General features: G+C 42.3%; 3 protein-coding genes across 3 annotated transcripts; 2 read left to right on the forward strand and 1 right to left on the reverse strand.

The window, feature by feature from the left end:
• Positions 1-431: 431 nt before the first annotated feature.
• pik3ip1 (phosphoinositide-3-kinase interacting protein 1) lies at positions 432-4,204 on the reverse strand. Its single transcript, XM_042706834.1, has 5 exons — positions 3,947-4,204; positions 3,496-3,624; positions 2,105-2,221; positions 1,722-1,904; positions 432-1,359 (listed from the first exon to the last, which is right to left on the reverse strand). Exons 1-5 carry the CDS (start codon positions 4,008-4,010, stop codon positions 1,277-1,279), a joined length of 576 nt encoding a protein of 191 aa, XP_042562768.1. The 5' UTR covers positions 4,011-4,204; the 3' UTR covers positions 432-1,276.
• Positions 4,205-5,800: 1,596 nt separating this feature from the next.
• Positions 5,801-7,015, forward strand: LOC122132071 (homeobox protein goosecoid-2). Its single transcript, XM_042706835.1, has 3 exons — positions 5,801-6,239; positions 6,467-6,699; positions 6,887-7,015. The coding sequence occupies exons 1-3, from the start codon at positions 5,978-5,980 to the stop codon at positions 6,977-6,979; spliced, it is 588 nt and encodes a 195-aa protein (XP_042562769.1). The 5' UTR covers positions 5,801-5,977; the 3' UTR covers positions 6,980-7,015.
• A 477-nt stretch (positions 7,016-7,492) lies between these two features.
• LOC122132072 (3'-5' RNA helicase YTHDC2) lies at positions 7,493-24,975 on the forward strand (the record flags this gene model as incomplete). The annotated part of the gene is made up of 24 exons (XM_042706836.1): positions 7,493-7,701; positions 8,542-8,703; positions 9,008-9,098; positions 9,247-9,446; positions 10,176-10,378; positions 10,931-11,097; positions 12,316-12,418; positions 12,641-12,797; positions 13,653-13,760; positions 14,311-14,459; positions 14,741-14,876; positions 15,299-15,425; positions 16,594-16,659; positions 17,129-17,310; positions 17,761-17,857; positions 18,089-18,176; positions 18,391-18,471; positions 18,657-18,739; positions 19,067-19,172; positions 21,940-22,059; positions 22,791-23,063; positions 23,396-23,522; positions 23,849-24,054; positions 24,776-24,975. Coding segments are annotated over exons 2-24 (3,230 nt in total), but the record flags the coding sequence as incomplete, so codon positions are not given.
• Positions 24,976-24,982: the final 7 nt, after the last annotated feature.

Raw genomic sequence — 24,982 nt, forward strand, 5'->3', positions numbered from 1 at the left:
CAAGGTACTCTGATCATCTCCTAGCTATAACATAATTTGTGGATGTCTGTGTATTTACATTGTACAATATTAAAATACAATGTTCATGTCATTGATGTAATCATGTGAATGTAATTATTAAAAAGACTTTCATTCATTCTGGTTAATATTTGCTCCTTTATTGGTGGCCTTACACCACCATTCCTATATTTGCTACTGAAACACAGGATAGTGCACTTGCTTTACAACTTTTGCAGGTGTAGTGTTGAACACTGCCATGGGTCTCTTTTTATTGTCTATAAAAATATTTCAATGATATTTAAATGTAAAATCTTTGTGATTTTTGATTTAAATAAAGATACAAACTGTCACTGTTGCTGATTCTCACACTTATGTGAAACCATGGCAACCCATGCTGAAACCAAAGAGCCCCCCCCCCCCCCCCCCCCCCCCTATGTATTTCAGCCATATGAATAAATCAACCTTAAAATTAAATAAGTAAATGAATCATAGCTAAATCTATGAATTCAGCTTCTGCTTCAGAGCACACACATACAGAAATACATGGACATAAAAACATTGCATCATAACTAACCGGATTGCAGGGCTATATATAGTTTTTCTATAATAGCCTTATGAGGTGTAATCTAATATCCCTATGACACAGACCAGGGCTGTCTCTGAGGTTTCCTCCGAGTCCTGTCTGCCCTGCCCTTCTTCCTGATCCGTGTCAGCAATATAAGCCCTCAGTGACGTGGTTACATCACCGAAGCACATATTTCACAAGTGTTTTTTAATCAATTGATTAGTTCATCACTCCTGTTCAGTGTTACAGTCTAAATTCAGATGGTTTCTTGAGTACATTTTCCTCCTATGTATGCCCTCTGAAGCGATCATCTAGGTCTTTAAATGATGCAGGTTTTTACAGTTTAGGTATGTTTTCGTACGTAACTAGTTTGTATAACATACATACAGCCATTCATTCAACCATTCATTTTGATGGCATATGGTCATGTGAAGGACAGATGAACACATCGGTTATTTCCACAAGCCACCCAGGCTACTCACTATGCAGTTTTGTTATCCAAGTCTACAACCGTGTGAAAATTCGCTTTTTTCATCAGGATGTACCCAAATATACCACCAGTTAGATTATCATCACTGCCAACTGTGCGGTTGTTTGTGTCTACAACACAAGTGTGTTGGCTTTGAGCTTGAGAGCTTGCTAGTTTTAGATGGAAACTCCTTAATATTGTACTTGGTGTGTGTGTTGTGTGTGAGAGAGAGAGAGCTCAACCTACTTCTTGTAGAAATAGCCCAGAATTATTCCCGTTCCAAGCATTATGATGATGAGCATCATGATACCACCAAGAACATATCCTTTGGAGTACAACAGACAAATATGAGTCAAAACATCATTACACATCTCTGTCAGCTGATCCTTCAGCAAGGACTCAAAGCTGCTGGCTGGCTTCCCAGTTGCTGATTCTTACTAGGAACACTGCTTCAGTTGATATTCAATAATGTCATCGTTTTCTCGATTGTCTAGAAGAATCTGTAGCTGTGTTCATGAACCATCCTAGATGGGAGGTGAAATTCAATTTTCAACATTAGACACTGAGCCCATTACAGCTGTGGTTTAAAAATAACCAAAGGGGAAAACGCATTCTGTGCTGCTGTGTGACTGCAGATTGCACCCCCTCCTCCTTGTGTGAAATGAGCCAAAACATGGCCAAGGTTACCTAGAGCACCCAGGTCCGCTTTCTTCTTGGGTCCGACGCGAACCCTTCGGCTGATGCCTGTGTCGGGTTTCGTCGCAACGCTCTCTCTCTGGGCAGGGCGGGCATCCGACTGATCAGGTGGCCCCCCGCCAGGGGATGGAGCTGGGTCCACATTCACCTCTGCTGTAGGAGTGGCAGCCTGGTCTGCAAAATATCACACATGCACACTATATAGAGATGCAGAGAATAATTTTCCATGAATGTCAACAATAAATACTTTTGCAATTGTTTTCTTTATTATGTGCATTCATATAATTTTTTTATTTTATTATTTGTGCTATTCTTTTTTTTATTAATTGTGCTATTTTTCTACAATTTTCTGTGCTGATAGAACAGTACCATACCTTGACATAAGTTAATGTCACAGTCTTGTTTCTGAATGGTATCACCACCAGCCAACACATAGCACCAAGGTCTTGCTGAGGCATCTGGATTTCGGCAGAAACTATGGTCCCACAGCTCTGCAGGTCAAAACAACAAACTCAGGACTACCACAGAAACGTGCTTCACATCACAGCTAAAACCACCCCTTCTATAAACAGACCACTCACAAAATCAAGCAGGGCACAGTTTGCGTGTGTGTGTACCTGAGCGTGTGTGCACTTGTTTGTTTTTCTGTGCATGCTGTTTGCCGGTCTCTCTGAGCCAACCCCTCCTGGATACAAAGTGATGTGACCCCCTGACATGAACTACCTTGTTTGCAGGCACCCCTTTCACTATTGCATGGCAACAGCTCACAGGGAAGTAGCCCTAGGGTGTGTGTGGTGTTGACATAAGGCAGTGTACAGTGAAGCAAGCAGGCCCCTTAGCACTTCACATCTCACTGGTACATTCTCAAGTGTGCGTCTATGTCACATACTTCTGCTGCGCATTCTGAACTTGACTAAGAGGGACATTATACAAGCTATTCTATAGAATGGGCTATAGAAGACACTTTAATTGATCAGTTTTTAAAAAAAAAGAAAAAACACACACACTTACTAACAAAATGACAGAAAATGTCCTCATAAAGTTTTCATTCATTTCTCATAATTTTATTAGTCAAGATAATTAGGTCTAAATTAATACTATAAATAACAAATGAGTAAATTGTCTGTTTCCTTCAATAACACCTCCACCAATAACTACTTTTGACCTATTTACAGAGCGTTTTGGAATGTTGCAACTCAAGCTTAACAACAGTTGTTGAAATGATTGTCAAAAACATGTCACTGACGTCAGAAAATGCATAAAGGGGTGCTTTAAATGTTTAAATCAACACGGAAAGACATGACTTTCTGAGCTGCATGCATTTCTTGTGCTGGATTGTTTTGATTAGAAAATAAATCTGTTAATCGGGACCCACTGCAGATCAGCTTTGGGGACTAAAGCCCATTTTCGTGATGCAGCAGAGCTGATTAAGAGTCAGTTTGATAAATAATTAATGAGGCGATGATATGGACAAAGAGAGTGCTGATCTCAGTCAGACCCTCTCATGTTGTAGCCTATACATAAAGAGCCTACGTACGCTGTCACTGAGGTTTCTGCTTCTTCGGCAATTAGCTTACTGTCAAATGTAAGTTTAGTGCCCAACCCATCAAGTCGCTTACTTACACACAACACCCTTTAAAGCACGGGGTATTCGACCACAATGTACGTAAGGCATTGTTTTTGTAAGTTCGCATTAACAGTTAATTTACAACCGAAGCGGCAGGTTCGTGCATGCAGCAAGCTATAGTCAGCGTAAACATCCTACCTGTATTGTTGTTTGTGTAATCAGCTGCATTATAGCCTCTCGTCACATTGAGCCAGTTGAGGCACTTTTCCCCGTTGGAGCCGATTGTCCGCTCCCCGTCATACTGCCCACCATGCACTCGTATGCAATCTGCCAATATTGGATGCACGATATTACATAAAATTAAGATACTTATCTAGCTGGCCCCTTAGATATAATTAATGTAAAATTACACATATATAACGAGCACTAGTGTGGACGCAGTTGGCTGACACAACACTTAACATATTAGGAAAATAAACATATTCTTGTCCAACGATGAGAAATGTTAGCTAATGTTGAATATAGAGACTCAAAACTTTAAATTATGGCTGCAGACGGAGTAAACAGACCTACAAAACACGATCAGTTAGCTAGCCTCCCTTCATACCGTCGTCAAAATAATATTCCAGAGTCACGAAAAATTACTTACCGGGAATTACCGATGCCGTGGTCACAAATACGACAGCCAACAAAACATATCCATGAAAAAACATGTTAACCTATACAAAAATATAAATACTCTATGGCGTAAACGAAATGGCACTTGTGATGTGTTGCTGCAGAGCATGTGGCTCCGAAGCGGGACTTCCAGCTGTAATTTGAGAAGAACCTTCCTACCATTCGGGCTAGAACCCAAGGTCCTAAAGAAATCCATTTCTCTGCTCTAAAACCTGAAGTTATTGTTTGTGGTTGTAGCAGATCCCCCCCCCCCCCCCCGTTTCCCTCAGCAAATGTAAATTTAAAGTCAATAACTGGCTATTGAAAAATATAGCATATCGTTAGTGTTACACAACACAGGCTGCTGTGTCACAATATCCCATACAGTTCAGGTCAAAACAATAAGCCTAATTAGGATTCTTTAAGCACATATCTAAACGATGTAAACTATTCCTTCTTAACTTGCATGGATATTAAGCTTCCTTGTTCTCCTTGTACATTGCTTAAATTACAGTGACGTAGGCTACATGGATCAGGCATTTATCATTATTTTTCCAAGTCAGGAACCACAATAGATTTCAGTTATGCTTTTCTGAAAAGATATCCCTAAGATGATAATACTAAGCCCCTGTATTGAACTTAATGCTACTTTCAAGCCATATGAACATAATAAGATGTTTCCCTTTGAAAAATCACAAAGACTAGCGATACCCATCTTCACCACACTAAAAACTATACTTCAGCAATCTGCTAGCCATTAAGCAGCAGTGAAAGAGAGAATGTGGTGTTTATCGTTATCTGTTTTCAAGACTCCTTATCTCTGAGGCTTAAGACAGATTTCGAAAATCCATTAATTCCTTGGTGAGAGGAAGTGCAATCCTCTGTATGAAATCAAAGGATTTGTCAGAAAATAAATACAACATGTAATAGCTTTACCTTGGAGTCAGATAAGTGGGCCTTGAATAACTGCATTTCTTTGAGAAGGCATGCCTAGAATCTGTGTCGAGGAATGGCATCTAGAAGACTGTGAGGCACCCCTACTCCACTGTGTCGCGTCGCTCAATAGAAACGGTCATACTTATAAATAAAATTGTGCATATGTGTACAGACCATTAAATAGCCATTAAATAATCACACTGGAAGAGAGCCGTGGCTTCACTTTAATGGCATAAAATACATTGTCTGGGACCAGTTGCTTCATCAGTTCAATGGCACAAGCACTATTCGACTTATGTAAAATATGAGGATAAACATAGTTCAGAGGTGTCTTGTGGAATAAGTATAAATGTAGCCTATGGGAGCTGGAGGGGAGAGTTTTCTGTACATATAAAGGCATTTAAACAACAGCTGTAATCACAGGCTTCTCAGGTTTCCTCTGGTGCTATATCCAGTGGAACAAACAATTTATGTTTACACGTGGTATAAATGTTTGGCACTGATAATATTATTTTCTTGCTAGTCTTAAGAACACAACGTTGCCTTGCACAGGGACCACCAATATTTGTAACTACGTTGAATTTGTAACAAATCATAAATAATATGTAAGGAAGGCAATTTTGCAGCCACCATTCGTTAAATTAAAAACTAAATCCTAAACCTTGTGGGTTCTCACCTCCAAAGCATCTCTAAATCCATGTCTAATCTAATACCAGACAATCTAACATTTTTCCCCCCTAAGACCACAACAATAAGGATTTCAGAAACTGGTCCCCGTCATTTAATACAGAGAAATCTGATCTCTTTTTGGGGAAGGCGGGATTAGCTGAATCTCTCATTCACCAGCCGCCTTACAAACTGGCCAGATTAACAAGGATTTTAGCCCCAACCACTTTATTTTTTTCTCCCTTTTGAGGCCTATAGGGGGATTATAGTTTGACTTTTTCTCATTTAGAGAGAAAAAGCAGTGGATTGGACCAGACACCAGAGAGAGGGTGAAGGACTGGCACAAGTAAACACTTCAATCTCAAGTCTTGACAGTAAATAGTTCCATCCAACAGTTCAGAGGAAAAGAGGCTGCTGGATCATGGACGCGGCTGTCCACTCAAGCAGGAAGAAGCTGACGTTTACCATTGACAGCATTCTGAGCGGAGGAGGGCCCGAGAGAGGGGAGAGGACCGACATTTCCACCACTACAGTCCCTCATCTTTTAGAAGCAAACAAAGGGGATATAGGAGCAGGGGCTGTCTCAGCAGTGAACCATCCAGATGCTCTTCAACCAACATGCATCTGCTGCTTGTGCTGCCAGTGTGGGGAGATGCTGCATACAGACTGTGTCCCAGCAACACGTGAGAGTTAAACTTTTTCTTAACAAGAACACATCTAGCACAGAATACTGACTGTACCAACCCTTTTAAAGTTTTTTGTTCTCATTAGTCCTGAAGCTTAGAGCCTCTGGCTTTGCACAGAAACATATACTGTGAGTGTGCATCGTGACTTCCTCAGCTATGTATGATATGAAATGTGCTGGTAAGACTTAACAGTACATATCTGCATGCCCTCTACACTGTTTCAGCTTGCCCATTCTCCTGGGCCAAGCAGTGGTATGCTGAGGCACATGTGGTCGAGGAAGGTTCCGGAGCATTGCACTTGGGGCAGATTCAGAGACGCATGCGGAGACACCGCACCATCTTCACCGAGGAGCAGCTCGATGCCCTTGAGGAACTGTTTCTGCAGAACCAGTACCCTGACATCAACACTCGTGAACAGCTGGCTCAACGCACTCACCTGCGTGAGGAAAGGGTGGAGGTAAGCTTCCCAAACACAGCATCCAAACAAGATGTTTTCAATGGAAAAAAAACCTTCACAGTGAAGAGGGCAACATTTTTGTATCACTATTGAAGAACATAAGAAGCATGAGAGTAAGATTTTGTGCACAATTTTATGAATATATCCTTGAAAATCAGTGGCTGAGTGCTGTGGTAATATTTCACAGGTATGGTTTAAAAATCGAAGAGCAAAGTGGAGAAGGCAGAGAAGGCACTCATTCGGCCTGCAAGACCAAGCACACTGGAGATCTGACCTCTAGACTGCATAACACGATTAAAATGTTTACATTTCTTAACTGTTTGGTATTGGTTTTTTCTATGACAGCAAAAGAAATCGCAGCATTTTTTTTTGCAATCCTTGGTAATTCTTTGTTCTACTGTATGTTTGTCACTGTTTTCATATGTTTATCATTGGTGTAAAATGTTATGGTGTTATGGTGAGCAGCCTATGTCAATGTCAAGCAAAGCTTCACTTTAAATGTGACCATAGGGGTCCACAAGCGTTTACAAGGGGTCCACAAGTGTTTAACGTTACCTGGTTAACTATCCACTCACAATAGGCTTGTCTCAAGCATCATGCAGGTAACATAATCATCAGCAGCATTCTTACATTGTGGTCAACGTTTCAGTTTAATTAAATAAATTAAAATTAGTATATCAGTGATATTTCTAGCCGAACTATGTGTTAATTATGAGGTTCATTTTATGATGTTTCAAAGAAAGGAAGGATACCATGCCTAAATAGAATCCCGTTTCATATTCATTTCACAGGAACTGTAACATGTTGTTTAGAGTTAGTGCACACAGAACACTGCTTGAAGATCAGCCACTCTCTGCCTGCCTGGCCGGTGTTTTGCGCTTGCACTGATATTCCAACCGGTGTGTTGTTTTGGGTCAGCGTAAGGAGACCTGAGACAAACCTGAAAATCCGTCTTACTACCTTTATTGCTGGGGTAAGTCCAGCCGAACATACAACTGAACGGTAGGTTTAAGACCACAATTCATATTTTGTCTCACAACAAGCTGTCCTGCTGGCTAACACGACTAGCTTGTCGTTCCTAGCGAGTTAGCTAGCTTGCATCCCTAATTTTCACCAGAGACGTCATGTTACGTTAGCTTACTAGCTAGCTAACAGTTAACTGTTCAGTTTCATTTCACCTGCAGTAAGTTACCTCACAGCTTAGCTATGTTAAACACTCAGCCAGCAGTAATTTAGTTGTTAAATATTATTAGAGCTGGCTAGCTGACATTCTTGTCAGTTTTCGTTACCATGTATCAGCTACATTCTTGGCCAGTTTTACTGTCAAGATGTCATTTGTCTTTCTTGTTATTTTATCTAGCGAGCACGTTTAAGTTAGGCAACGTTAGCTATCTAACATTATTTGACGCCCCCCCCCCCCCCCCCCCCCCGAAAACCTAGCTCTCGATAGGTTAATCTAATGCAGGACTGTAAATTACTTTCTCTGTAGTATAGCTAAACCTGGCATCAGTCAATTGGAGCAACGGTACATTAACGATACAGAAAGTAGACAAAGTGAGTTGACTTTAAGTGTTCAGTTACGTAACTTCTCACTCAAATCCAACGCCAGAGGACCAAGACAAGATTAAAAGTAACGTGGCTATACCTAGTTAGCAAGTGTTTCACTGCCACTTAGCTGGTCAACTAACGTTGACGTCCGTGCGTAACTTATATAGCTAGTAGCATTACCAGCCTTTTCTCTAACGTAGCTAGTTAACTACAGATGTCTAACTTACTCAATAACCTATCCGCTAATGTTAATGTTATCTTAAGTAATGGTAACCTCATGATTTTTTTTCACAGTCATGTCACGACCAAGCACTGGCGCCCCCAAAACAGGCATGTCCCAAAACAGACAGTCTGGCTCTTCCAGGGGCAAGGGACTGAAAGACATTCGCATCGATGAAGAAGTTAAAATAGCGGTGCACCTTTCTCTGGAGCGATTTCAGTACGGGGACCAAAAAGGTACATCATGCGTTGTGTTGCCCTTGTACGCATGGCTCATTAACGACTTCCATTAGTTCTCAAGTAGTGGTTTTCCTTGATCTAAACTTATGTATTTGGTTTGGGTGATCCGTCTTCATCACATTAACTAATCTCATCTTTTTCTATTCCTTGTGAGAATAGTTTGTGTTTCTGTCAGTTTTCCTGAATAAAAACGTATGTGATGCATTGCTAAGCAGAGACCATCTCTATCACCTTTCCATTGACTGAAGTATAGTACTACCTACTGCGCAGTGATGTTCTTGAAAAACACTTTCATCTACAGAAATGGAATTTCCTTCTTCCTTGACCAGCACTGAGAGGGCATTCATACATCGCTTTGCCCAGTCACTGGGATATATCTCAAAAAGCCGCGGGTATGTGTCTAAAAATTGAACCTGAGTTCTTTTATATTTCCTGGCAGTGATAAAAAGCTGCATCCATCTCTGTCATATTTATTAAGCTTATTTTGCCTTTGCCTTTGATGTCAGACCCTGAAGATCATTGTGTTGTTATGTTTTACAGAAAGGGGTCAAACAGATTCCTTACAATCAGGAAGAAGGATGGATCTGAATCGACCCAGTCCATCATGACCTTTAGTCTTACCCCCTGTTCCAAACAGGTGGTCAGGAACCTTCTTCAGAGATTTCCTATGACAAATAAAGAGATCACAGACCTGCTACCGCGCACTGAACGAGGGATGTCTGTTGCTATGGAAGCAGGTGGTGAGATCCCATCTTCTCAATTAATATTTACGCAGGGCTACAGTTGTCCCTACTGAAATCCCTAGAAGTCCACAATTCCTAGATAGAAAGATGAAGTAGTAAATATAGTAAATGGTAAAATGAAAATGCTAGATTACTGAAAAAGTAGTGATGTCCCTTTCACTATTAGGTGACACAATTTTAGGTCTCTTTGTGTGTGACCTTTTCGGCCAACCCTGGCTATGCCTTATCAGCAACACCTTTACTGATTCACTTAAAGCTAGCATTGTCCATGTACACTGTTCAGCAATGCAACAGCCTGCAAATATCTGTGACTTCTGATTGGCTGTTGTTAAATCTCATCTTAAATACTTTACATAAACACTAGTACTTGAACAAAGTGTGGGGTACTCAATATACTGGCCCTTTCAGTTCACCTGGGTCACTGTTGAGAACACTGTGAGGTTTTACCATCTCTGTGGTTCTAGTAACACTTCACCTTGAACATCTAAAGTAAATTGCTTGACCTTGTAGCTTGGGCAGAACAATATTACATTCACATTCAGTTTGTTTCAATTCTAGTTATTTTGTAAAGTAGCAGTAATAACAAGCATTGTTACTGGACATTTTCGGAGACCAACACAACACATTTAAATGATCTCTTCATGTTTTATAGTAAAGGATACCTATACTGTTATACCCCAATGGTTTGCCTCCATGTGACCTCACTTCCTGTGCTCTCTCTTTCAGATAATGGTCGTGACAAGAACAGGACGAGCGGGCGGTTAAACAACGGCATACCTCAGGTCCCCCCCAGGAGAGGCCAGTCGGAGCTGGACCACTTTCGCTGCTCACTGCCCGTGTACGGACGCCAGGAGGAGATTGTGCAGATCATCAAGGACAACCGTGTCATTCTGGTTTTGGGTGAAACCGGGTCCGGTAAAACCACTCAGGTGAGTGAGCCGGGTTCCACAGCCTGCTGATTAACATCTATGGTGTGGCCTGTTAAGATAAGTTAAGATGAGGAAAATGTTAAAAAAGGTATTTAATGTATCACTAAAAACGTTGAGGGGCTGTTATTTGTAACTTTGTTTACTGATTAAGAAACATCCTTTATGAGTCACTAATGGTGCCCTTGTTATATATAACGCAGAACACTACTTAGTATTGGCATGTAGGACAACTATTTGTCAGAGGTGGCTGCCTCCACTCCAATACATTCACCCTTGCAGAATAAGTTGTGGCTCTTAACATTAATGAAACTGATTGTGTCAGCATTCTCCCAAAGAAGCCCTCCAGGGGTATATGCGTATTAAAGCCAGGTTGATTATATTGGGGTTGGAACCATATGCCATATGGTGGTCAATCTTCAAGTGGGGGTATACTGGCACCTCTAGAATTTGGCAGTTCAGTCAAGGTCGAGGGTAACTCGGTATTCCCAAAAGAGGATGAAATGCGAATTTCTCCCTGTCTCACAGCGGGAGTTGTTTTTTTGTTCCTCATAGATTCCTCAGTTCCTGCTGGATGACTGCAATCGAAACGGGATCCCCTGTCGCATCTTTTGCACTCAGCCCCGGCGCCTGGCAGCCATTGCTGTGGCAGAGCGGGTGGCCGCGGAGCGAGGAGAGAACATCGGACAGACCATCGGTTACCAGATCCGCCTGGAGAGCAGGTGTGTGTGTGTGTGTGTGTGTGAGTGTGCATAGGTATGTCTGTGAGTGTACACATCGATACGTCTGTGTGTGTGAGAGAGTCAGAGATAGATGGCAATGGCCATTGTGAACACAAATAGGCTAATGTGAAGAGGGAGGTCGATATACATCCCTGACAAGGAATTGTAACTGTGTGTGTGTGTGTGTGTGTGTGTGTGTGTGTGTGTGATTTAGCTAATATTTTATCTTCACTGATAATGCCTGTGTAAATGATACCCGTTCAGATCAGACACCCAGGCTGCTGATGTTGGCTTAAAGCCCTGCCACCTGTTCATGTTATTTATTTTTCTGCAAGGCTCCCAAATAGTCGTTCACTGCAGGCAGTCCATTTGCTGAATTTGAGCAACTGTGGCACCTTGCTGTAGACTTTTGACCATCATAAGGTGAACTCCAACCCACTCATAGACTGTATAGTGTCACTGAAATTAAGTGTCACTGATGTGACATTAATTGTGCAGAAGCCCCAGTCAATGGCCAGTAGCACAGTATGTTTGACTGTGCACTGTGATGTCATGGTGTGTAGCAGATGCCCCGATTTGATTCGATTTAGATTCACAATCCAATGATTCGATTCAATCCGGTTCGATATCAATAGGAATGAGATATGAAATACTACTGTATGTATATAGAAGCTTTCCATATGTAGAGATAGATTTAAAAAGATCTCAAATCAAATGAAACTGATGTAATATAGTATATAATGACTGTATATAGCTAGACAAAGGCTTAGCAAATTGTGGTAGGTGTGCACCCCTGATCATCTGTAAATTATGTTTCCATTAATAAATTATGTTTTCATAATTCTTATCTTATTGCTCTTAACTACATTATTAAAGTTTAAGTGAAGAGGAAATATGAGACATTTTTTTTTTTTATCAGAATAAGTCAAGACACTTGTAAAAGTGCTTTAAAAAAGTGATTAAGCGTTAAAACAGTATTTTTGCACACCTTTAACTCTCAGTAGAATAAAACAAGAAAAGAGCATACCCTGTAGCTCTGTCAGCTCAACTGAGTTAGCATGTCACAAGCAATATTCTAAAGTGTCATTGGTCCAAATATCTGGTAACTGGGGAACTCAGTATTGCTTTCACTGTAGTAAGTGATATGGCTGAATATGGCTGTGACGTTTTCGAGTGACTGAATATAGTTTTAAAAGTGTTCACTTGATTTATTCCCAGAGTCTCTCCCAAGACTCTCTTGACGTTCTGCACCAGTGGGGTCCTGTTACGGACCCTGATGGCAGGGGATGCTACGCTCTCAACAGTCACGCATGTCATAGTGGTGAGCGCCTCTACTTTATCTGTAACTCTTTTATTGACGTTACTCTTTCATAATAGCTCCAAAATATCTACCATTTATGAGTTCAGGTCCTAAATAGTGTTTGTCATGACTCCACATTGACTTCCTGTACGAACCTTTGCATTTGTTTTAATGCATGCAATTAACACACCTCACACCTCACCTGCCACTGTGGTTGTGGTCTGAACTAATGGTTTGTGATAGGACGAGGTCCACGAACGAGACGGCCTGAGTGACTTTCTCCTGACGAAGATGCGGGACCTGTTGCAGAAGATGCCCACCCTGAAGCTCATCCTCTCCAGCGCCGCTCTGGACATCGATCTCTTTGTGCGCTACTTTGGCACCTGCCCCGTCATTCACAGTAAGTCACTGGGGAGGCTGTACCTGCTGTGCCAGTTTTGTTTGCACCACCCCATTACGGCCTTTAGATTAGGATGATGATGTGCCAAGATAGACCTGCTGGTGGGTACAGGGTGGCATTCATAGCCCTCAAGCACAGAGGTGTTTTTCAGCAGGAACTATAGTCCAGATATAACACATATTTGTAATTGTCTTATCAGAAGCTTTAGGTAAATGACTAATGTTTACTACTACAGTGAGCTACACTGACTGGACGTGTTGTGCTTTTTGGCACAATCAAAACAGCCAACCAAGGCAACTGCCATTTTTATTTGACTCACGAAAATAAGGAACTGTGCTCCAAAATAGCATTTCAATACGCTACAGCCATTTGAACAACCATGCCCTGTTGTGTTCATTGTAATTTAGCTGAGTGGGTTAATTATGTGCTTGTCATAGCAACAATCAACGGCTCCATTTCACTGTGCAGAGCAGGAAGAGCATGGACACGCTGGCCCCTGCAGCCCGATCAGCACAGTTGGCATTTTCTTGGCATGGATCAGGCACACAATAGTGCTGAGTGTATAGTGGGCCTCAGTATTCCAGGGATCATTTTACCATTGGCATTTTTATTGTCTGTAGTAGTAATGTTCAGGTAGGACAATAAAGCTCATGAAAGATAAATGATACTGAAGGAAAAAACTATTATCTGTGAAAAGATGTTTATTAGTATATGTGCATAATTGTGAAATATGTGGTACCAATTTTGAGCTAAATATGATTGGTACGTCACTGGTTGTATTACATGATTATGACGGCTATGTTAAGATCTCAATGAAATGATGACGTAGATTAATGTTGTAATATAATTTCCTAGTTAAAGGAAGGCCATTCGAAGTCAAAGAGCTTTTCCTGGAGGACATTTTACGGACTACTGGCTATGCAAACAAAGACATGCTGAAGTACAAAAAGGAAATGCAAAAGGGTGAGTTCTGTTATCTTCGGTGATTAACAGGCTGCTACATTAAGCTGTCTTAGTATTCCATTTTTAAGTTCTGACGGGATCAAATGTGGCAGCCGGTCTATGCGAAAGCACTGCTAGTTCTTTTTAGTCTGCAGTCGGTAAAAATAGGCAGTATTGCATATTTCATGCCGTAGTTGGACTGCAAGCTGGGTAGAGGAAAGATTTTGCACTCTGGGTTTCTTTGTTTCTGTCTGTATTTCTAAAATTAAACCAGAAAAAAGTGTGGACTGCTGCTTAATTTTGTAGACTGTGTATGTTACACAAAATGTATACATTTTTATCTGAGAAATCATGCTGTGAAAACCAAGTCATGAGTAGGCCTGTAGGTCTGTACTTTAACCATAGATAAAACTGCACACCTTCACTGTGCTTTGCAGGAGATCTTTGGGTACATTGAGGTGTGCCAAAATGTGTCACCCTACTCCTACTGCTGGTACATGTTTAAACTGAAGTGTTCCAGAGGCTGTTCAAACTCATGCTCTGTCCCCTGTCCCCTGTCCCTGTGCCCCAGTGGAGAAGCAGCAGACCTCGCTGACGGAGTGGTGTAAGGTACGTGAGGGGGGGTCCAGGCAGGAGCCCCAGAGAGACAAGATGGCCACCTGCATCCTCCAGGAGAACGACCTGCTAGATGACGGAGGGGATGGCGTCTTCAGCCAGCTGGTAAAGCTCTTCACTTGTAACTGCTCCATTCTTTAAAACAGGATCGTACAAAGGTCATGGGAGATACAGACATTTTTGACATGTTTATGTGCGAGTGCACTGAAATTGGAAAGGTTATTTTTTTCACAATGTGGTTTTGCTGGTTAATCCATTGATAAAGCAGTGCACACTAATACTAAGTAAAACTCTGAAAGTATTTCAGGTGTCTTGAAAAATAAAGCACCTTAGAGGTGTTTGTTTTAAAATAAATTACATAATGAGCTGTTGAATATTTACTACAGAATGAGAAAGACGTGGCATCCCTAGACCCCTGGTTACTGAAGGAGATGGATGCCTGCATCTCCGACATCTTCCTGAATGAAGACCATGACGCTTTCGTCCAACTCTTCAATCTCATCCTGAGTGAGAACGTCAGTGGTATGACCAGTTGCTATTCTGTCTTTCACGTACATCTGCTTTAGTTTAGTTCTGGGAAGTCGAGATTTTAAAGTTTAAACATTAATACATTGTCACTGCTTTATGTCTTAGATTACTAATACATTGTGTAACTGAAGAACTTACGGTTGCAGTTAGCGGCAGATCCATTACATAAGTCAAATTTGGAGAACATGCTGATTTAAGCTAGAAGCACAGAATGCGTTCAGAAGCATCATACTGTCATAGAATGTCATGAGTTAATAATGAACAAATTATGAATTTAATCAGGGTTATTCTTAATCCTGAATTTACTTTTACACCACATAATTAGTGCTGTAGTATGCACAATTAATTAAAGGATTGATTCATTAGTTTTGTTCTTCATTAGTGTTATTTGGTAACTCTGCCCTGCTGTGTGACAGTGGACTACAGGCACAGTGAGACGAGTGCCACCCCTCTGATGGTGGCAGCGGCGCGGGGCTTCATCAGTCAGGTGGAGCAGCTACTCAGCATGGGGGCCAGCGTCACCCTCAAGGCCTCCAACGGATGGTGAGGGAGCGAACCACTCTCTCGAGCATCATCTTACACGCTCTATTATTTAACATCATTGCATGGTGCATCACTGCTCCTCATTGTTAAGTCTTGTGTTATCATGGCGTAATGGGTATAATAAACCCCTGCTCCTGTTTCCTTTTGCACCTACTGGTGCTTCACCCTTGCCACAGTTGATATGTTAAGCTCAGAATTGGCAAAATTCAAGAGTCGGTGACCCACGGGGAAAATATTTACTGAACTAATGACTGTCTTGCATGGGATGGTCAGGAGCCAGTGCTGAACGTTTATTCATGTAATGTCATTACAGTCGCATCAGACTGCAAAGTGACTCGAAGTGCACGGTGCCTGTTCATACATCATATTAGATTCAGACTGTACACTCAGTTATGTTCTGAATTGTTTTGAAATCTCCAATTCGCAAGGCTATGCCACATTGGTAATGATCACATAGGGTGTGTCTGTGAGAGATATCCAGCACCAAAGTGTTTTGTTTATTCCGTCAAATTCTGCATTGCAACACCAGGGACATGACCCTGTACACATTGTTAACCATTGTTAACCGGTGAACCAGTGAACTATTCTCTTTGTTTCTGGGTGAGCCCGTAAGTTGTTTTGATTTCCCCATCAGTATTTACAACATTGTGACTGTTCCATAAAGTGGAGCTTTACAATTATGTTCTGACTAAAACTAAACTAAAAGTATCATGCACAATACTGTATTATGCGGTCACTGTTCTGCCTGAACTTGCCCTTTAATTCCTTCAACTTTTGAATAGATAATACGTACATTTATAGATTATCATGTACTAGAGGATAGGTGGACAAACTTGCTTGGTTGCTTTGAACAAGCAGGTTATTTGTCTTAGACATGAGCCTTTCATGCATAACCTGGTGTTAATGCATAGTTTATTTATCCCTGCACTTCTTGCACTCTCCACTTCTTTGCACTATTTGTGGTGTTTACAATTCACAGCTCCTGTATATAGCCATTCCTCCTTGTATATACTTTCTTAGACCGTTGTGCTGTTGTGTTGTATTGTGTTGTGATGTATATTTTGTGTAAGTACACTGAGAGCCACTTTACCCGGAGTCAAATTCCTTGTTTGTGCAAACTTACTTGGCCAATAAACGTGATTCTGATTTGTTTTTGTCTGTGTTGCAGGACTGCTCTTGGCTGGGCCAAGCATTTCATTCAGGCTGAGGTTGTGGACCTACTGGAGACATACATGTAAGAGTGAACAATGTCGTATCCTGCCCCACTGACTGGGCATCGCTTCTGCATTGTCAGTATCATGTTGTTAAGGAAAAAGTGCTTAGTAGATCACTGTTGAAGGATAAATGCTTTCATCTCTGTAGCAAACTTTTCTGAAGCCTCTGAGTGGAGTGTTGAGTTCTTGGCTAACTAGCTGAGCATCACCAGATTTAGCTCTATACAGTCTGTAACTTGTATCTACTACAATATATATTTATTTGTCTTATCTACTGTAACAAAATCTGCGTAGCTTTGGCATAGTTCTACTCATCGAGTTGTGTTAGATATGATTATTCCTGATTATTCCAAATCTCATACACATGAAATGTGGACCATATTTATTAGCGGGAAACATTAACGCAACATATTAAAGCTCTCTCTTCATTAGCAGATTCATTAGCGCTACATAGTAAAGCTCTCTCCTCATTGGCTGATTTCCCTGTAGCTCCACCCTGGAGGCGGGTAAGCTCGATGAGTCATCCCTGGTGCAGTCAGACAGTGCGGAGCTGAGCGCGGAGGACCAGGAGCTTCTTAAGGTGTACCACCACAGCTTTGACGATGAGAAGGTGGATCTGGACCTCGTCATACACCTGCTCTTCAACATCTGTCAGACGAGCCCAGACGACGGTGAGATGGGGCATCTCTGCCTGTTGGTACTGACTGGCCAGTGAAGCCATCTCAGGAATATTTGTGCATGTATTGTGATATGTGATCTATGGAGATATATCTTATCTAAAGAGTGTATTAACTGTTTATCATTTTTTATTTTCATCTTTCAGTGCTTAAGTAGATGGCGCATTTTAAGGTGAAATCTGTGATTCTGTTCCAGTACACTTTTTGTCAGATTCGGTGAATTGTTCCTCATGGTCCTCTAGCTGATCATTCTGTGTGCTCCTCAGCAGATAGTTTCAGGAGCATGGAAGGGAGGGGTTTCATTTGATTGGATGTTCAGCTCAAATATCAACAGCCTTTCGCCAGAATTGCGGCTTTTGCCCTTAAATGTCAAACGTAAACATTTAACACAGATCCCATGCACTGAGACTCTGTTTTCGTATTTGTGTCTGGTCTGGATCCTAGGTGCCGTTTTGATCTTCTTGCCAGGATATGATGAGATTGTCAGCCTAAGGGACCGCATCCTCTACGATGATAAGAGATTTGCTGACCAGCCGCAAAGGTGAACACAACACCTAGGATGTTTTAAAAACTGCAGATGCCTGAAATTTTGAGTTTTGTACTGGAGCCAACAGACTTCATAGTTTAGCGGTATATCTCTGTGTCTTGCAAGAACCTCACTACTAAATTAGCGAAATGATCAGTTTGAATGTCTTTTGATGTAGGTGTTGTGCTTCTGCAATACACCCAAAACATTCAGCCTACAGTACACTATCTGGATTAATTTTTGCAGGTATCAGGTGTTCACGCTACATTCCAACATGCAGACCGCCGACCAGAAGAAGGTGCTGAAGAACGCACCTGTTGGTGTTCGGAAAATTGTGAGTTATTTTTCTCGACCTTGTCCCAGGTAACTCTGAAGCACGTCTCTTAACACACCTGATCGATCATGTCGAATAATCAAAGGTTTTGATTAGCTAAACCAGGTTTGATGAGCTAATCAAGTCATGTCTGGATGAATGAACCAATAACATGCAGTGTTCGGCGTCCAAAGAAGCGGCACTAAAGAACTCTCGCTAATTGTATCTGTCTTAGATCCTGTCAACGAACATCGCTGAGACCAGCATCACAGTCAACGATGTGGTGTTTGTTATTGATGCCGGAAAAGTTAAAGAGGTAAAAAGGAATTTATTATTGCCTTTTTGAGTCATTGGTGATGTAACAAGAGCTGTGTCATGCAAAGTGTCATACAAAAATAACTTTCCGAAGTACGCTTCCTAAATCACATAAACAGAAACATTTTCCAGCTTGTCTGTATTCTTGTTATTAAGCCATTTTGTCAATAACCTGGTCCTCTGCAGAAGTCCTTTGATGCCCTGAATCACGTGACCATGCTGAAGATGGTGTGGATCTCTAAAGCCAGTGCTCTGCAAAGGAAGGGCAGGTATAACAAACCAGGAAAACATATGCACCTATCGTTATTGAACAATGCAACATGTGGAAAAGGCAAAATAATGTAGTATCGGTTATCTTGTAGCAATAAGAAATAATAATGATATAGTAGCTATGTTTCTGGCTTTTGTCTTTTTTGTGGCGACCAACTGTTTATTGACTTTGTAAGATAACGGAAAGTAACCTATCACACCACCACAACAACAAGGGAAAAACTGTCAAGTATGACATGCTCATGTTTTCTGCTTTATGCTAATTGATATTTGAGTCACTAAACTGTCCTGACAGGTCTGTTATGTTGTGGTTGTCTCTGATTCAGAGCAGGGCGTTGCAGACCTGGCATCTGCTTCCACCTGTTCAGTCACCTGCGCTTCGATAACATGCTGGAACACCAGGTGCCCCAGCTACTAAGGATGCCTCTGCAGGTACACACACGCACACACACACACACACACACACACACTCACGTACGCTCACCTCACACACACACACACACACACACACACACACTCATGTACGCTCACCTCAAACATCTCCTGCTCTTACTCTCTCCGTTCCTCTTATGTGTCGTCTCACTCTTGCTGTACTTATGTCACTTGAGACACATCGAGCTATAAACAAGCTTTCTGATAACAAAGCAGGTTGTTTAGATCATATTTCTGCTAAGCATCTTAAGCTCCTCCCCTTGCCGGCCTATTTGTTTTACTGGATTTATGATTCATGGCTTGTTGCCTAACTCAATGTTTGTTCTGTTAATGCCAGACACTGAGGAGAAAGTAGCTTGTGTTAATCATAGAATGTCTTTTTTTAAATTGAGTCAAAGAGGGGTGGCCATGCCCACCAGACTATGCAGGGAAAAATGGAGCAAACTGGTCTCAGCCCCAGTTGGGGTTAGCAATGGTGTCAGTCAAAGGGGAATTTTGTCCCCAGTTCTTTTTCGTCTTTACACTGATGATCTGTCCAAGCAATTGATAGCCTGTCATACTGGGTGCATGATTGGTAATACTCTAGTGCAGTGGTCCCCAACCACCGGGCCGCGGCCCGGTACCGGTCGGTGAGGCATTTTCTACCGGGCCGCAAAGAAAGAATAAATAATTTATATAATTTCCGTTGTATTAATTATTAGAGTCTGTTTTATTTTGAAAAACGACCAGATTTTCCCCGACGTAACATTCGCCTGTGCCTTTTGACACGTCAAGACACTTGTCTCGGTCACTTGATACGTTACTCAAAAAACAAGCCTGCAAACTAGCAAAAATGAGTAAGAAACAAACGTCCTTTGAGGCATGCAACTGAAGAGACGTGTGCACAATCCACAGACTCCACAGCAACGCGAAATAAACTTCAGATGGATCAAAATCATGTCAAAGCGGAAAGCAAGCACCGGTGGATTAAACGCAGACCTAACTTCACCAGTAGTTGCAGAATGTGTCCACTCTATTCCAATATGCCTATATCCACGCGATTGAGTTTAATGCTTATTTATTTATTCACTTACATTTGCAGTGTTCGTGTAGTGCTTTTAGAACATCACGATGCCTCTTAGAATCATGAATTTAAATGTGAAACGTAGCTAATTGTTAATGATTAAAATATTCTTATATATTTTTTTTATAATTATTTAAATCCGAGGATGTCTGTAGAATTGACGTGAACCCAATCACCAACGGTTTCTCACAAATGAAGCCCTTAAGAACAATCTGGCTGATTCACCACTGCTATTTAGCATTCTTAAATTCTAGTCCAAGTTAAGTTGGTCCGACGTTTTTTTTTTTCTCCGTCTGTGACATCGCGATTTTATTTAGTATTTAGTTAGCTGGTGACAGTCGCAATACGCGCCGTGTGCTGTACCCGGGATCTTCCGCACTCCTTCACGGTACAACATACGCTGTCTGTAGCCCAGTTATGTTGATTAGGGGGGTAGTGCATGTGTTTTAGATGTGTTTAGCTATGCTGGCATTTAGCATTTAGTTTGGTTTGACATTTAGTATGGTTTAGCATTAGTTATGTTTAGTTATGCTGCCATTTAGCAATTAGTTTGGTTTGGTACATATGGAGATTTTAGTCGTAAGCTTTGTTAGGGTTGCAGGGTACAACATACGCTGTCTGTAGCCCAGTGATATACGTTTTTTTTGTTTTTTTGTTTTTTTTCTTATGTGTTCAGTTATGTCTAGTTATGCTTGCTGACTGGCTGGCCCAGCAGGTGATGGGTTTGTTGACCTAATTACTTGTGGCTATAGGATGCACTAAAGAGTAATGTCTTTAGTCTTGATTTGAATATAGGTAGGGTGTCTGCATCTCGGATGGAGGCAGGGAGATTGTTCCAGAGGAGGGGGGCTCGGTAGCTAAAGGCTCTGCCTCCTACTGTGGTTTTTGATATTCTTGGAATTACAAGGAGGCCTGCACTCTGGGAACGCAGCGGTCTTGGAGGGCAGTAGGGGACAACTAGTTCCTTAAGGTAGTTTGGAGCCAGGTCATTTAGGGCTTTGTATGTTAGCAGGAGTACTTTGAAATCAATTCTACTTTTGGCTATTTATCTGCCGGTCTGTGAAAATAATGCCTACATTAAACCGGTCCGTGGTGCAAAAAAGGTTGGGTACCCCTGCTCTAGTGAACCATATTATGTATGCAGATGAGCTTGTGGGCTTTAGCCCATGTAGTGCTGGTCTCAGGCAGCTCCTTACTAGCTCTGCCATATTCTGTGTATGGGGTGGAACATGGTATCAAAATCAGTGCCACTAAGAGTGTTGTCATGATCTGTAAAACAACAGATCAACAACACCATTCTACTTCCTCCTTGTCACATAACACTCACAGTTGCTATCTTTCTCACAAGTAGACTGACCTCTGGTGGCATGTGCTGTGCACTACAGCACATCACCAATACAGGATCTCCATATCAGTTTAATAGAGAGACAAGCATCTGTATTTTTGACAGTATTGAGTCATACCTTCGGAATTTCTAAACATACCGTAATACGGTGATGCCGCCCAACACTAGTTCAGCGCAGACAGTCTACTGCACACTTGTGGTCAAACTTAAGAAAAGCAAGCACTCTCTGTCTCATTCTCTCTCTCTCTCTCACTTTTTCATTATTTTCTCGTCAATTGTCTTGTTCTGTCTGTATCCATTCCTTTGATATTCATCATCTTGTTATGTTTTCTTCTCCTCGTCCTCCTCCTCCTTTGCAGGAACTATGCCTACACACTAAGCTGTTGGCCCCCGTCAACTGTCCCATAGCCGAGTTCCTCTCCAGAGCCCCCGAGCCCCCACACACCCTCAGTGTTAAAAACGCTGTGCAGATGCTCAAGGTGAGAGCCGCTACACTATTGCTTATCACACAGGGCGTACACAAGTAAAATAAGTTACTTAAAATCACTTAAAATGCCTTTACAATCTCATAGTGTCATATTGAATCGCCATTTCTATGGTGATCTAAAACCATGCATAGAACTATGCTATTATTCGTTCTCACTGGGAAGGTCAAAATATTTACTCACGGTGGTCTAGGGTCCTGGCTCTACCTCTCTACCTTTCTACCTTTGTTATCCATCAGTCAGATGTGTCCATTTTTCAGCCATAGATAAACTTCCATCACCATTCCTAAGAGAAGTTCTGAGAAACTTGATGACTATGGTCCTTTGGAGCTGACCCTCTGAGCTTTGACCATTTTCAGGCAGAGGAAAACTTTCATCTGGTCTACTGCTACTGGTCTTTTGTTCTTTTGGTCAAAACTGGATAGAATTAGAACAGTAGATTGGACATTCCTATTCATAGCGATGCCATATTCTGTGTGAAACACTGGAGTAGGAAGTAGACTAACCAATGAACGGATGATGGAGGGTTGGGTCAGATGTTCAGTATTGGCCATTCTAAAACCATTCCATAAATTACAGGCATAAGAGGCGTTTGTGTGCTTATTAGTATCCACAGTAAGAAGCGTCAAGTTCCCCAGTCAAGTAGGAAGTTCTGTAGAAGAAAAGCACTTGAGTCAATTCTCCTTCTAATTCTATCATCCCACCTGTGTGCGCTGACCTGTTAGACGATCGACGCCATGGACCCCTGGGAGGACCTGACAGAGCTGGGCTACCACCTGGCCGACCTCCCCGTGGAGCCCCACCTAGGCAAGATGGTGCTGTGCGGGGTGGTGCTCAAGTGCCTGGACCCCATCCTGACCATCGCCTGCACGCTGGCGCACCGTGACCCCTTTGTGCTGCCCGGCCAGGCCTCCCAGAAGAGGGCCGCTATGCTGTGCCGCAAGCGCTTCACCGCCGGCACGTTCAGTGACCACATGGCCCTGCTGAGGGCGTTTCAGGTGAGGGAGGGAAACACACACACACACACACACACACACACACACACACATCATATACACACACATACTTCCTGTCTCGTCACCTAGTAACAGGGACCATGGCAGGGTTGTTTTCATTTGTTTTTTTCTGAAATGAATGGAAATAACATTTAATATTTCTTGATTTTTAGGGTAGTTAAATCATCATAAAAAGCGATTTATTTTTGTTGTTTTATTTTGCATATGTTGTCATAGTCCTGTTTATATATTCGTCTGTGTGTGTGTGTGTGTGTGTGTGTGTGTGTGTGTGTGTGTGTGTGTGTGTGTGTGTGTGTGTGTGTGTGATCCATCAGGCATGGCAGAAAGCCCGTAGTGATGGCTGGGAACGCACCTTCTGTGAGAAGAACTTCCTGTCTCAGGCCACCATGGAGATCATCATTGGCATGAGGACCCAGCTCCTGGGGCAGCTCAGGGCGATAGGTAAGTCTGCCTGCAGGTCTGCTGCTACCTTAGGTTTAAGGTCAAATCAACAGACATGCATATTTATCAATGGATGCTTTATGGAGAAGCAAATACTGAGTGCACATCCAGTCCAGCTCTGGTGGCCTCGTGGGATGGTTGCTCTGTCGCAGGATGTGTGGTTAGGCTCCACTGATCAATGTGCTTTATGGGTGTGTTCACATGCATGTGTCTCAATGTTTGTGTATATATGTGTGTCTGTGTGTGCTTGTCTGTGCCGGAGTATGTGTGGGTATTCATGTGTGTTTTCGTATGTGTGTGTGTGTCTTTGCGTGTGTTTCCCCCAGGTTTTGTGCGCGCCCGCGGTGGTGGGGACATCCGGGACGTGAACCTGAACTCTGAGAACTGGGGGGTGGTGAAGGCAGCGCTGGTGGCGGGCATGTACCCCAACCTGCTGCACGTGGACCGCGAGAGCAACGCCCTCATGGGCACCAAGGAGAAGAGGGTCCGCTTCCATCCCACCTCCATCCTCAGTCAGCCGCAGTTCAAGAAGGTTAGTCACACACACACACACACACACACACACACACACACACACACACACACACACACTTAATAGATTCCAGCCTGAGATCAAGAAATGCAGACACACTATAGTTCCTGCATATCAGTGAAGGTCAGACACACTGTAGTCCCTCTGCAGCTTTATATGATCAGGAAAAGTCCTCTCTGTAGTTCCTCTACATAACTAAACACATTGAAGCCTTAGTCCTCTATAGCGCCTGTAGTTCAAGACAGGGGGACACGCTATAGATCCTCTGATTGACTGGTAAATGGATTGATAATTGTGACCAGGAGTTTGAATGAAGTTTTGATGGTTGTTATTTGAAGGGCATCTGACAGGCCTGAACACTTATACATGTACAAGAGTCTGTCAGCAGTGCATTGATGGATTGACAAGAGTATTTGAAGGTTAAGTCTTTGAACGATTCCTTTCTGTGTTCCAAAGAATGTATTAAAACCACAGGAAATGATTGAGCACGGAAAGCACTGCGCTTTAGTCATCCTGTCCTTGTTTTCCTTTTGTAGCTCTCAATGCCAAACTGTGAGCTCCGTCAAAATAGTGTACTGAAGATAAGCACAGGAAATAAAATATGCATACAGAAGAAAGGTTTTATCCACTATGGTCTGTCTGTCTGTCTGTCTTCTATAAAAAGAGAATACAGATAAACAGTTCTGTAACTTTCATGCCTGTTTTTTTGTTTCAATCTCAGATACCTCCAGTCAATGGACAGATGGCAGCAGTGCAGGCTCTGCCCACTGATTGGCTGATTTATGATGAGATGACCCGCGCCCACAGGATCGCCAGCGTGCGCTGCTGCTCGACCGTCACCCCGCTGACGGTGGGCATCTTTGGGGGCTGCGCCAAGCTACCCAGCTCCGCCCTGCAGGAACCCACGGTGCAGAGAGGTAGGTAGACA

Source organism: Clupea harengus, unplaced genomic scaffold (assembly GCF_900700415.2).
Source record: "Clupea harengus unplaced genomic scaffold, Ch_v2.0.2, whole genome shotgun sequence".
Taxonomy (NCBI): Eukaryota; Metazoa; Chordata; class Actinopteri; order Clupeiformes; family Clupeidae; genus Clupea; species Clupea harengus.